The sequence below is a fragment of the Juglans regia genome, chromosome 3 (assembly GCF_001411555.2).
Source record: "Juglans regia cultivar Chandler chromosome 3, Walnut 2.0, whole genome shotgun sequence".
NCBI lineage: Eukaryota > Viridiplantae > Streptophyta > Magnoliopsida > Fagales > Juglandaceae > Juglans > Juglans regia.
In genome coordinates this window covers 14,701,070-14,714,689 of record NC_049903.1, presented here as the reverse complement: position 1 = coordinate 14,714,689, position 13,620 = coordinate 14,701,070, and the positions used below count along the sequence as shown (strand labels likewise).

General features: G+C 39.5%; 1 protein-coding gene across 1 annotated transcript; it reads right to left on the bottom strand.

The window, feature by feature from the left end:
* Positions 1–2,317: 2,317 nt before the first annotated feature.
* Positions 2,318–5,752, bottom strand: LOC109013437 (probable receptor-like protein kinase At1g30570). Its single transcript, XM_018995521.2, has one exon. The coding sequence runs from the start codon at positions 5,168–5,170 to the stop codon at positions 2,654–2,656; it is 2,517 nt and encodes an 838-aa protein (XP_018851066.1). The 5' UTR covers positions 5,171–5,752; the 3' UTR covers positions 2,318–2,653.
* Between the last annotated feature and the right edge of the window lie 7,868 nt (positions 5,753–13,620).

Below are 13,620 nucleotides of genomic sequence, written 5' to 3'. Positions count from 1 at the left end.
ATTGTGTTGTTTGTGCTAGAATGAGTTATAGACATGTTTTATTTGTGGTTATATTGTGGTTTATAATTTGTGATTATATTGTGAATTGTGACCGTGAAAATATGGCTGTGATAAGATTTTAGTGGCTTTAAAAATACACATAAATACAGTCAAACCTGCACGTTTTATAATAAATACAAATTTACCTAACATGTGGAACTATAGTATCATGAGAGAGTTTGCAACATGATGCTTCCGTCTGTAAGATTAACATTAGGGCTATTTTTTTTTTTTTGGCCAAAATGTTACTTTCATTAGGCCTGGTTTGGATATAAGAAGTATTTCATCTCATCATTACAACTTTTTCAAATTTTCACACAAAATATAATAAACAATTCAACATTTTCAAATCTTAAAATAATAATAATATTATAATAATATATTATTCAACTTTCTACTTTGATCTCAACTCATATCCAAATAACACTTAAATATGTTCATTGACTGAGTAAATCCAAAACTGATGAAAAATTGTGAATGACGGGTGTGGAAGAAGTGAATCTATGGATTCCGGACTTAAAGGAGGCCCTTTTGAACAGTAATGGTAAAGGTGTAATGAAATTCTTTTATTATACCTCATTTGGTTACATAAATCATCTTATCTCATTTCATTTCATTATTATAATTTTTTTAATCTCTCGCACAAAATATAATAAACAATTCAATTTTTTTAAATTTCAAAATAAAAATAATATTATAACTTTCAACTTTCATCTCATCATTTGAGTGCTACCATAATCGTTGTTATTTGAAATACTCGTTATGAATTGTTATGTGCATATTGTTAATGAATACACAAGTGGCATTTTCACTACTATATGCAATCAATCATTCTATTAATTGTTCTTGGTTTAAAATTTCAAAATTCCCCTACATTTCATTTATAATTCTATAAATATAGAGAATATCCCCCAAAAAATTTATAATCCCCATATGCTCTCTAGAATTTTCTAAAATTTCAATATTCCTAGTAATGCCTTTCTCCAATTTTTTCCTATAGTCCTAAAATTTTGTATAATTTCTATATATTATCTATTTTCAAGAATGTGGCCTCACTAAGATTAATTGAAACTAAGTTTAGGAAAAATAATAAATTTATTAATAGAATCCCAAAGTTTTTTGTTATACAATATTAGGCTTATTAATATAGAATCCAAAGTGAAAATACAAGAAAAATCATTTAAGGTTGATGATTTATATGAAAAATAGTTGGAAAGTTTTATCCTCTAAACTTTATTGAGCATGAAAGAAATTATTTAAGGTCTCAATTATATTATTATATATTTAATGTGACACAAAAGTATCTAGATTAAACTTAATATAAACTAGACTACACACTAGAATGAAAGATTGCCTTCTAAAAGATAGCTTGATAGATTTTATGAAAAAACTTTCATTACAAAAATAATAATGGATGAATATTATTCCATAAAATCTTATAATCATAAACCTGAAACGTATATTAAGTTGTGTTTTTAGAATTTTATTTTTACGCGTATGTAGCTAATTATCTAGATCTAATTTTATATATAGTTATGTTTTTTGAATTTTTAATCTCTTTTTTATTTTACATAAATGTATCACATGATAGAAAAGTTGGCCTCCCCTCAAAACAATTGTTGGTTCCGCCACTAACTAATGGAATAGCCAATCCAATGCCAATACTCTTGAGTTTATGTTCGAATTTTTTTATTTTGGAATAGAAGATAGAGGACATAAAGTGGTAACAACATTTTTTTAAGTATGTAATATTATGCGAAAAATTCACGCAAATAATAATAATAAATACTATAAAACTTAATCGATGTACCTAATTTTCTCCCGCTCTACACCCTAAATCTTGGGGAAGAAAATCTCTACGAAATCTTAAGATTGTTCGGTCTACAAAGAAATCTTACAAAAGTAAATTTACAAACTTGGTGCAGCTATACGAGGATTAATTGTGACTGACTGCATGATTTTTAAACAAGCTTGGTGCCACAACTATGTGTATAGCATAATGATAATGCTGATGCATACTTTCTTTCTACAAGTTGGGGAGAGCCATTTTGGATTTTGGAGTATTCTGTTGTAGAATGAACGATGATGTTCACCTCAATTTTTCTGATCTGAGATGCAGTCTGCCATGATAAATGCAATCATGATTTTGGGTAAACAATGAAACCAGCCAACTTAGCCAGATGATTAGGAGAATAATAAAAAAACAGAACAACCATCAAAGGTATCTTTTCAAAGCAATTGCACACAACACAAACATCATTGAGATTTGAGAGAATACAACTGAGGATGTTAGTGAGCGTTTTGCTTATGGGGTAAGTAAGTAATTAGGATACCAAAAATATGACCCAAAAAACCGAATCCAACATAGCAGCATAAATGTGTACAATTTTTGAAACACTGAAGATCCCCTCCTTATTTACTCCCTCACTAGTAGGCTAGCATATGAATAACAGGAAGAAATAAAGATCATATTGAATTTAAGGGAACAGATATGAACGAATTTATGAAGCATGTAATTGAATAAAATATGTAGTCCTCACTGATCATTTAGGCTGTAAGGACCCTATGACATCCAGTCGTGGAAGAATTGCTCTTGTTGCAGATTTTTCCTTGTTCACCTTTTGCGGTCTAGATCAATTTCTTCATCTGAGCTGGGTGGTTCTTGCCTCTTTTCTGCTTCTCCATCTTCTAAACCCCCCAAAGCCTGACCAGTTGAAAAGGAACTGGAATTTTCTCCACTATTGGTGGACAACCAAGCTTGGTGGAGTTGCAAGACATACTCCAAGTGCCATAAAACTTCCCCCATTGTTGGCCGGTTCTTTCCCTCATCGGCAAGACATTTTTCTGCTATCTCCCCAAGCTTCTTCATGGAATCTGGACAATAATTTCCATTCAGTTGTGGGTCAATAATGGTTTCTAGTGATCTCTGTCGTTGCCACCTCATTGCCCACTCAGCGAGATTGATCTGATCTTTAGGCAAGCTTGGATTTATAACAGCCCGGGCACAAACAACTTCAAACAATACTACTCCAAATGAGTAAACATCAGATTTCTCAGTCAAATGCTGTCGTCTGAAGTACTCAGGGTCCAAATATCCAAAGCTTCCTTTGACTGCAGTACTAACATGGGTGTGGTCCAAAGCAGGACCATTTTTTGACAGCCCAAAATCTGACATTTTTGCTATAAAGTTTTCATCTAAAAGTATGTTGGTTGTCTTAACATCCCTGTGGATTATTCCACGCTCTGCTCCTGTATGAAGGTAATGAAGTCCCCGTGCAGCACCGATGCATGCTTCTAATCGCTGCTTCCAACTCAGTGTTGGGAGGTCATTCCCAAAGAGGTGACTTCTGAGTGTCCCATTCGACATATACTCGTAAACCAAAATCATCTCATTTTGTTCTTCACAAAACCCAATCATGGAGACTAAATGCCTATGCCTGAGCTTTGAAAGCATCTCAATCTCCGTTTCGAATTCAGCAAGCCCTTGCTCAGATTGTGGGTTTGCTCGCTTAATTGCTGCAAGGGTGCCATTTTCAATCTCTCCTTTGTACACCTTACCAAATCCTCCAACTCCAATTACTAAATTTTCATCGAAGTTATCTGTAGCTGCACGAATCTCTGCTAATGTAAACCTCTTGCCAACCCTAGTAGGCGCCATTGACCCGTATGGGTTTTGGCTTCCAGCTGAACCCCTGCCATTAGCAATGCTGTTTAAAATAGACAAGTGAAGTGGCCGCCAACCAGGAGAGTTGCTTTTGGTATCGGCCATTTTGTTTCTCTGGCTTCTGCAGAAATAATAGACAAAAGCAATTAACACCGCAGGAATAACAACAGAAGCTCCACCTGCTCCGATTCCCACCCAAAGAATTCTATTTTTTGAATTGTGCACTGACTTCCCAGCAGAATCATACGACTCTACATAGGCAAGATTTGCATTTCGGCTCAGCTTGAAAATCTCCAGCCCGTTCAAGAGAGCATCAGTTCCTGTAGCACTAGCTGCTGTGTCAGGACCGAGTTGAATCCAAAGTGTACAAGTTTTGGATGACACAGCATCAATGTAATCATGATGATATGCTCTATTCTTCCCTCCTGCTCGCACAAAAACATCGAAATTGTCTGCCGCAGTCCTGTTATTTATGTAGATTCTGAACATCCGCTGGTTTGCTGAATCATAAATCAGCTCACAGAAATGTAGTCTGATCAAATAATCGAAATCGGGATCGACTTCAAATTTCCATGACATATTGAACCTTTTCTCCAAGACTTCAGTGTTGGACATTATTCTTGCTGTTTCATAAACAAGAAAAGGAGCCACTGAGGAATCATTCCGTGAAGCATAGGTGATACTTGAACTGTTTTCTATCTCTGAACCAGCATCTGCTGTAATCATGTAGCTGGAATCCACTTCCCATGTTCTCCAAAGATCTGAATCTTGATTGGATTTAATCTCAGGGCCTCCAACATTCAACCTATACATAGTTTGGATGCCCCTTCCAGTCAAATTCAGACTAGCACCATTTCCACCCACTTTACTGACTGGGTCTGAAAAAAGCTTATTCACCACAGGGACAATCTCAATGGCATTTATGAACCCGAATGATCCATTGGTTGGAACGAACTCTATTACGAGAACATCCATATTGATAGGTAAAATGTACTCTTTAATAAAAAAGAACGAACTTGAATTACTTCCAGAACTCTGCAAGTACGAATTCTTGTGTGATATCTCCCCAGGAACATTGAATTCTGACACCAATTTCAATCCATTTGCCACGATACTGAACGAAGACTCATTCACATTATAAGTCTCAGAGGAGAAGGGACAGAAATGGAGCCTAACAAAATAGTTGCCCCGAATTCCTTCAAATGTATAATTTAAACCATCAGTGAAAAACCGAGCAGTTCTGTACAGTGGTCCAAAAGTTGAACTGCCGGTGGATGCAGGAATGCCTGGAGAACTGAGGGTGAGGTTGCTATCAGGGACCAAATCACCAACCCATCTCCTGCCATCCACATTAACGCTAGAATTCGTGCCACAATTTATCAGGACAGACTTGGATTGAGCTTCTCCAGTCTCAAAAAAGACACAGATTATTACCAGAGACATTAGACCCAAGACTCGGACCTCCATTACCGTTCTTCCTAAAAAATATTATACTCTTTTCAAGGGTAGAGGGAAAGATTTTAATGGAGTAACTACAATCACCCGAGGTTCAAGGACATACAATCTACACAAAGAGCACAGAACTGCGGTTCCCAAATCACAATAACTACTTCATATCCTTGAAATCTAACTAGGATGCATAAGAAAATGCATAGAACAACTAGGTGTCTCGAGAGTGCAGCAGAAAATCAAGTTACCTTCATCAAACCCATCTGGGTATTTGCATTTCCTCGTTCATTACCGTGGGAACTCTGAACAAAGAATGATTTAGAAAACCCATGTCCAAGTCTTTATTGAATCAAACAATCTCCAGAACATATCTTACTAACATGCAGATCTGACCAGTAAAAGAACAGGACTCGCAGGGCAGAACAAAGGTAGCAATGGAATGCAATCGATTCAAAGACAACAAATTTAACTCACTAGTGAGATTGATTAAAACCCAGGAAACGTATCCTGTAAAAGAAGATGCTTGTGAGATGTGGTTATCTCTGACAAGAGAAACCTAGAGAAACGAAAACAGTCCGGTTGTTTATTGGAAACAGATTGGAAAAGTTCATTTCATCTTTACTTATGTCCTGTGCTTCGACAAAAGAGTCAAGAAGCTGGCAGAAAGTTTGTACTTTTATTAAATTCTAAATGTAACTGTTGTAGCAGTTGGCATTCTTTATAAAAATCAATTCAAAGTTTTGGTTTTTTTTTTTATTACTGTTATATTTTATGAATGTGATAGGGAGGAGTAAAGCTATTTATTATTTTAATTTTAATTTTATTATCTTATAATGTAATATTAAATAATTAAAAATAATTTATTATATTTTATTTATAAATTTATCATCTAATATCACTATAGAATGATAAAAATGAGAAAATGAATAGATTGATTGGATTTGGATAAACAAATTTTCTTATCTCATTTCATCATTACAACTTTTCTAAATTTTTATACAAAAATATAATAAATAATTCAATTTTTTCAAATCACAAAATAAAAAATAATATTAAAAAATTATATATAACAATATTTTATTCAAATATTATCCAAAACATCTCATCTCATTTCATTTGAACAGTCTATTCAAACTCAACCTTAAGAGAGAGAGAGAGAGGGGTGTTTCCATAATTAGTCGGGTACTCTGCCGATCAGAGTAGCCCGTTCAATTTGACCGCTAGGTCAAATGTGTATTTTTATTTTTTTCTTATTTTTTTTCATATTTTTTTAACATATTTAAATATTTTTAAAAAATAAAAAATACACCAAAATATTAAAAATTATTTTCCTAATTATTAAATAAAAAAAATTTATAAAAAAAAATTAAATACACAAAAAGTTAAAATGAGTGAATAAAATGAAAGGACTAATTAACATTTTGCTTCCATAATTTGAGAAATTGGGAGGTGGGTCAGATGCCAATGTCCGGACTCCGGAAGATGATAAACAGTGCAATTATTATAGTGACATCCCGAAGCTACCCCTGGTTTTTCAATTATTAGAAAAGCTATCTGTACCTTCTTCTGTACCCTACCGTACCAAGATTACCCAATTATTTTTAGAGTAATGCTAGAGCCACCGCTGGTGGCTCCAGCCGGCTCTAGCATGTATGTTTTGACGTGGTTTTTTACGGTTATTTTTTATAGAAATTTTTTTAATATTTTTTAATATTTTAAAAAAATAAAATAAAATTATAATATTATTAAAAAATACTTCTTTAATTATGAAGTAAAAAAAATTATTAAAAAATATTTTCTTAATTACGAAGTAAAATAAAAAAATAATTTTTTTTACTTCATGATTAAGGAAGTATTTTTTAATAATATTATATATATTTTTAATTTTTTTTAAATATTTAAAAATTTTAAAAAAATCTATTTAAAAATAATTGTAAAAAAAACACATTAAAAAACATATATAGAGCCAGCAGTGCTCAGCGGTGGCTCTATCATTTTCCTTATTTTTATATTCATCATTTCCATTAACCCATATTATTTTTATCTTATTTTGATGTAATAAAGTTTGTTATTAGTTTTTTTTAGACAAATTGCAATTCTATTCTTAATCCACTTCTTATCAAGGCAGATTTTGTATTTCAAATAAATATTATTAGGAGATCGAAGGGTAGAAGCTCAATGCATAAAGGGATTCATCCTAGTCATGCATTGGAGGTTTGAATTGGCTTAGATGAAAGTTGAGATGGTTTTAAATGAAAGTTGAATAAAATATTATTAGAATATTATTTTTTAATATTATTATTGTTTTGAGATTTGATAAAATTGTAATGATAAGATGAGATGAGACGAGACCGTTTATGTATCCAAATGGGTGTAAAACTTAGGTTAAATTGTTGTTTAAAAAATGGTTAGATTAATTAGATAAAATATCTATGCAAAACTTCTCATTTATTTTTGGCAACATTATTTTTCTTTTGGGAAAATTAGTTATTTTATTTATAGATTAATTAAGATATAAAATTGTGAAGAGGGAAAACGCTATATATATATGAACTTCCCATCATGTTGACTTGATCTCATGCATGATTCCTTGATATAAGATCGTGGGGGAGATATGCAAATATTTATAATACCATTTAATAGATAAATTATTTTGTTGATGTATTGTCTAATTAAGACATGTTTGTTGGCATCCTTTTTATTTAATATATGGATTGATTTTTTGTCATTATGGTCCTTTTAAATCTCAATAATCTATCTCGCCCTGTCGTCAAAGGAGTTGATTAATGCTAACATGAATGTCACCCACCGTCTAAGCATCCTCCAGCTCCATCATCAACACCCATGCATTAATTCCCTCCATCAACCCCACATCCGTTTTCCATCGTAGACGGTACTGATATAGCTTGAACTTGGAGGAGGCTGAGGTTTGGAAAAAAAGGAATCTCTAAATTATTTAAAATCCAATATCTTGTCAGTTGAGGTGAGAGAATGATAGAGAGAGGTTGATTTGTTTGAGTTTTGTGGGATGTACACGAACTATTCTCTTTTAGGGTTTGTGGGTACGACTCATGTTTCGTACGCGTTTAAGACAGGTTTCAGTAATTTAGGTATTTAGAATTAGACTTGTGAAAATAGAGAAGAAAACAACTTGGAGAGGGCGGCTTTGGGACCGAGGAGTCTTCGATACCAAAGTCAGTAAAGTCTCTTAGTAGTTTGTAAGTAAGTGAGAGAGTTTAGGGATCATAGAGAGTTTTTTGTACATGAGAGTTGCTATTTATACCTGGAGTCTATGGAGGGGGGACAGATTGTGTCTGCCCCCATAGAGTCCATGTCCTTTGCACTATTCCTTTTGTCAAAGTCTTTTAATGCGGCGTGGTTTCCTGATTTATTTTATCTTCTGTGGTTCGTCAATGTCTTGTGGCAGAGGATCAAGGGTTCTCCGTCTTTGTCGTTCTGCCCTGTATAAGTTCTTAGGAGTGGAGAGTGGCCGAGCGATGTAAGACATGTCCGTCCCATCATCCATTATTGTTTACTTTTTCTTGTGGACGCCTTGCTTCATGGGTAAGCTTGGACCTTGGGGCCGGGTATCGGGTTGAAGCCTAGTGGGTCTGTGAAATGGGGAGAATCCCTTACAGTTACCCTGTTAATTCTACGGGTTCGAGGGGAATTCTACCTTTCCTCCCTTGCTTAATCAACTTTTTGCACTTATGACTACGTGGCCTTTTCTTTCCTGGGACGGGGTTGCAGATTTCTTGCCACTCATTTGTTGAACTCCTGCTCCCCAACTGTATCCGAGTGGTGTTTTTTGTCCTTATGCTATATCTGGCAACGTTCGTCTCCAACTTGCAGGGTTGTATTTTGACGGTTTTGTTCCGCATTAAATGGTGCCCCTTCAGTCCCTTCGCATTAAATGGTGCCCCGTTAAGCGGTTATTTATTTCCCATGTCTCATCATTGGATATGCTCTATTGGAATCTTGGCGATCGTGGGATTCTAGTGCTTAGTGGGGCGCGTGAGTTCCTACTGCCTTGGGATATCAACCATCGAGCTTGCCTATATAAGGCCCCATTCCTTCTTTAGCAACGGGTTACTTTGTCCATTCTCTTTTTTGCTAGATATATTGTGTTCCTTTTCCACTTCCAAACAATTCTCTTTGTATCATTCACTTCGGTTTCTATTCTTTCCCTCTGATTGCCAATGGCTCTCAAGAAATTCTCGTGTCCTTCTGGATTGGCTAGACCTTCCGACACTGCCCGTGCTGTCGACGGTCAGGGCAACATCTTTCTGGAGGAGTTTGCTGGTTTCTTGTGGCGTTCGGAAGTGACTTCCGCTGAACTGGAGTTGTTGAAAGAGACCCATAGGGTTCCTCGGACGGTGGAACTCGTGGTTCGACCTCCTACCGAATGGGTGCTAGATTCTAAGGGTTACGCCTCCAAAGTTGCAGTGTATCCCGTCATGTTCTCTTGCGGCCTTAGGCTGCCTTTTTGTCGTCCAGTGCGAGAAGTGCTGAGTTTCTTCGAGTTGGTGCCTACTCAACTCCCTCCTAGTGCGTGGAGGATTCTTGTGTCATGCTGCGTTATCTGGTGCCGCGCATTAAAGTAGGTCAGGGCTGACTACCCAGATCTTACGGCGTGCGAGTTTTTCCTTACCCACAAGATTATGAGGCGAGGCCATCGACTGGAGCCGCAGTATACTGTTGTGAGGGGGGGGGATCGTCAATTCTTCTTTCTGTATGGCGAGGGATGAGAATTCCCTATCGACCAGGCCAATTGGCACTTATTCCCTGTTCACATTTTATAGGGGGCCGTGGGTGGTGACAAGGGTTGTCGTCCCACCGCGACCCCGGATGAGGTGCTCAGGATCGAGGTCATTCGTGCTTGCGTGCAAGCCCATCTAGACGACATTTGTTCGAAGACTCTGCCGAGCACAACCTTCGTGACCCCGAGGGGCCAATTTACTCTCTGACATAAGCTTCCCGCTAAAGGAGGTCACATCCAGGGTCTACAGCTGCTCTCCCAGCCCGCCAGTGGAGGGAAAGGAAAAAAAAGGCCTGAAGGATCTTCCCCATCAAATTTGACTCCGACGGCCTTCCAGTTCCTCTTGGAGGTGCTCGTTATTTGGCCTGAGCCATCGTCACCCAAGAAGATGATGATGATCGCGAACTTTTTGCGTGTCGTGCTTCTGGCTCGAGGAGTTGTCGCATATGTTTAACCTGACCTGTTGGTCCCCGGTTATGCTATTGAAACCTTCCTTACGACCCCACCAGGCCCTTTGGTGGCGAGGGGGCCTTTAGTAGACACCTTGCCCCTTGGCATAGCTCTCGAGCGGGCTCCTTCGCCCTTGCCCATGGAGCATTTTGCTGAGGATGAGGGTCCCCTGAGCGGGTTTCCATCCTGGAGTCCCCTCTACTACATTCTCTCGAGGTCGTGGTCGCTTTGGCTAGCAATGGAGTGGCAGGAGTCGTTGCTTGGGCCGGGGAGACTGTTGACGAGGTCCAGGCAGACTTTAGGCTGACGGCTGTGGCAAGCTGTGCCAATCGCATCAGTAAGATGGATAGTTGGCTCAAAAGGCTCTTTGTTGGGGTAAGGTATTTGCTTGCAAACTCTCCGCACTTCTTGTTCGTTTCCTTTTTTGATTTTGACCCGGACTTTTGTGGCATGGCTTGGAGCATCTGGAGTGTTCATCGTGGACGACCGAGAGGAGATGGAGAGCGAGAACAGAGCACTATGTTCGCTTGCATAGTTGGCTTTACGCTGTGTAGTGGAGGAGCTAGAAAAGAGAGAAGAGGTTGAGGAGTCCTTTGTTGACTTATCGAGGTCCCAGGATGAGGTTGGTGCTCTTCTTCTTGAGGTAGCACTTGCCTCTAAGGTAAGGGAGGGGCTACAGAAGTCTCTCGACGATTGTCAGCAGGAGCTTGAGCAGCTGCAGGCCGAAAATAGGGAGGTGCTCAAGTGGCAAGACTCTGATAGTTGGTCATACAAGTGGATGATTTAGCGGTTCGAGGAGACTTCCCAGTCCCTGACGGACAACAGAAAAGCCCTGAAGGAGGAAATGAAGCGGAGGAAGGATTTGGAGACTAATCAGATCGAGACAAAACATGCTTTGGAGGCTCGTGATGCTACCATCTGGGGTCTGCCGGAGGAGCTGTCATATGTCTGTGGTATTCGCGATGAATTCTGGTACCTTGGTTACAATGATGGCTTGGAACGAATGAAGACCCATATCCTCCAGAATCCCCAATGTGATCTGCGAGTTCTAGGTGTAAGAGAGCTTCCCTACATGAAGCATTCGTGGAGTGGGCTGCTCTCCTCGAGAGAGATTTAATCCCGAGCGCCCTTAGGGATAACTCTGTCGGGAACAATCCCGCCCGTTGATGGTTGCTTATCCTTGGCATGCCATAGTGATGGAGATCTCTGTCTGCCACTTCTACTGGAATATGATATGATCAGGCTTTGGTTTGTGGCGCCTCCACAACTTTCCATCGTATTTAGTTGACTTATGTTGTAGGTCATTGTAATTTGCCGCTTTACGTTGCAAATGACTCTTTGTAACTCTGTAGTTTCATGTTGTAACTTGTTCCTTGTACCTCTGCGACTTCATGCTGTAACTTGTGATCATTAATGAAGCTATCTTACATTTCGTTGTGCCCGGCTGCTTGTCTTTACATATTTTTCTATGTTGTTTCCTTCTTCTTATTTCTTTTCTTTTTTTCCTTTCTTTTTTGGTCGGTCTGGGGGGTTCTGTCGTAGGAAATTATGGGCTTGGCGTTAGGCGGGGGAGGAAGGCCGTCATCCAGAGATTTATAGTCCACCCCACTTGTGCCCAACCTATTCCGGACGACCTCGCAGGCCGACAACTCTCCTGCTCATACTATTTTCGTTCGCCTTTGTTAGGTAGTCGTTTTCTTGAGGCCTTTAGTTACTTTTTTTGATGAGGCCAATGTCTCTCCGCTTTTTCCTTACATCGATTTCTTCTTTTTTCGGTTTGTCTCCTGAATGCGCTTTATCCTGCCTAGTCTTTTAGTTCTTCCATTTTATGTTGTTGTGCTTTATTTTGGCATGTAACTAAAAGAAAGGAAGATAAGTGTTGTCCGTGTTCGTTAGCCTTTGACGTCGACAGGCGACCTTTGGCTCGACCCGTTTCCTTGGTCTGTAGGGAGGTAGGCTGTCTGGGTAATTTGAAACTGGATTCGCTCCCGTTCGTTGGCGTTGTGCATTTAATCCCTGATTGAAAGATAAATATTTCATCATAATTTTATCCTTAGCTTTGTAGGAGTTAGGCTTTGCAAACCTGGCCTATGATGCGATTTGCTTGTCACTTTTGTTGGGCTGTTGATGTTCGCATTCTTTGGTGCAGTATTCAGACGATTGATGGACTGGGCCCGCACTCCGTCAAGGAGATGTTGGAATGCCTTACGCCAAACCACTTCTTTGTCCCTCGAGGAGGTAATCCAGACAGCGATGTGGCTGGTCTGTTCCTTCATTGCAATGGGGGTCAGGGTAAGTATATGGGTAGCCTCGGGACTGGACCCACTCTCCTTCGGGGGAGGGACAAGGAGGCCTTTGGCTTAATCCGTCCCATTGTTCCCTGCAGGAGGTAAATTGTTCGAGCAGTCATCTACTAGACTCACTCTCGCCCGTTGACACAGCAATAAAGGGTAAGTTTGGGTCAAGCTGGCACTGATCCCACACTTCCTAGTAGTGGAAGTCGGTGTAACTTAATTCAGGTAGCCGTGGGGCTGGTCCAGCTCTCCTCCGAGGGGAGACAATGCTGCCTCTGTCTCGACCCGTCTCCTTGGTCTGCGGGGAGGAGGTAGGTCGTTCGGGGAGTCTGTATTTGGACCTGCTCCCCCTATCATTACTTACGAGGAATGTAAGTTTTTGTCTTCGAGTAATTGAGGATTGACCCACACTCCGCTACTGGAGGGATAGAGTAGTCTTAGGCATTACACCCATCCCTTTGGTACCCCGCGAGGGAGGTAATTTGGACAGCGATGTGGCTGGTTAGCTCCTTCACTGCGATGGGGTTGATGCAAGTTGTTCGGGCCGTCGGGAGGGGGTGGTGGTGGTCCAGCTCTCCCGGAAGAGCAAGTTGAGCCTCTTGTTCACCTATCATCCTTTGTGGGAAGGTAGGTTGTTCGGCTAGTTTGGGATTGGACCTGCTCTCACTCGTTGACATCGCAGGAAATGGTAAGTTCGGGTCAGGCTGGCGCTAATCCCACACTTCGTCGTGGCGGAGGTTGGGATAAGTTTTCGGGCAGCCTTGGGGCTGGACCTGCTCTCCGTTGTGGGAAGGACAAAGTGGCCTTTGGCTCACCCCGCCCTTTTGGCCCCGCAAGAGGTATGTTGTTCGGGCAGTCTGTAACTGGAACCGCTCCCACCTATTGACGCTTATGAGGAAGGTAAGTTTTTATCTTCGGGTGTCCGAGGACTAACTCGCACTTCTCCGCGGGAGGGATAGAGCAGC

Excerpts from the sequence above, each read along its gene's own strand:
- LOC109013437 (XM_018995521.2), bottom strand. The coding sequence starts at position 5,170 with ATGGAGGTCCGAGTCTTGGGTCTAATGTCTCTGGTAATAATCTGTGTC.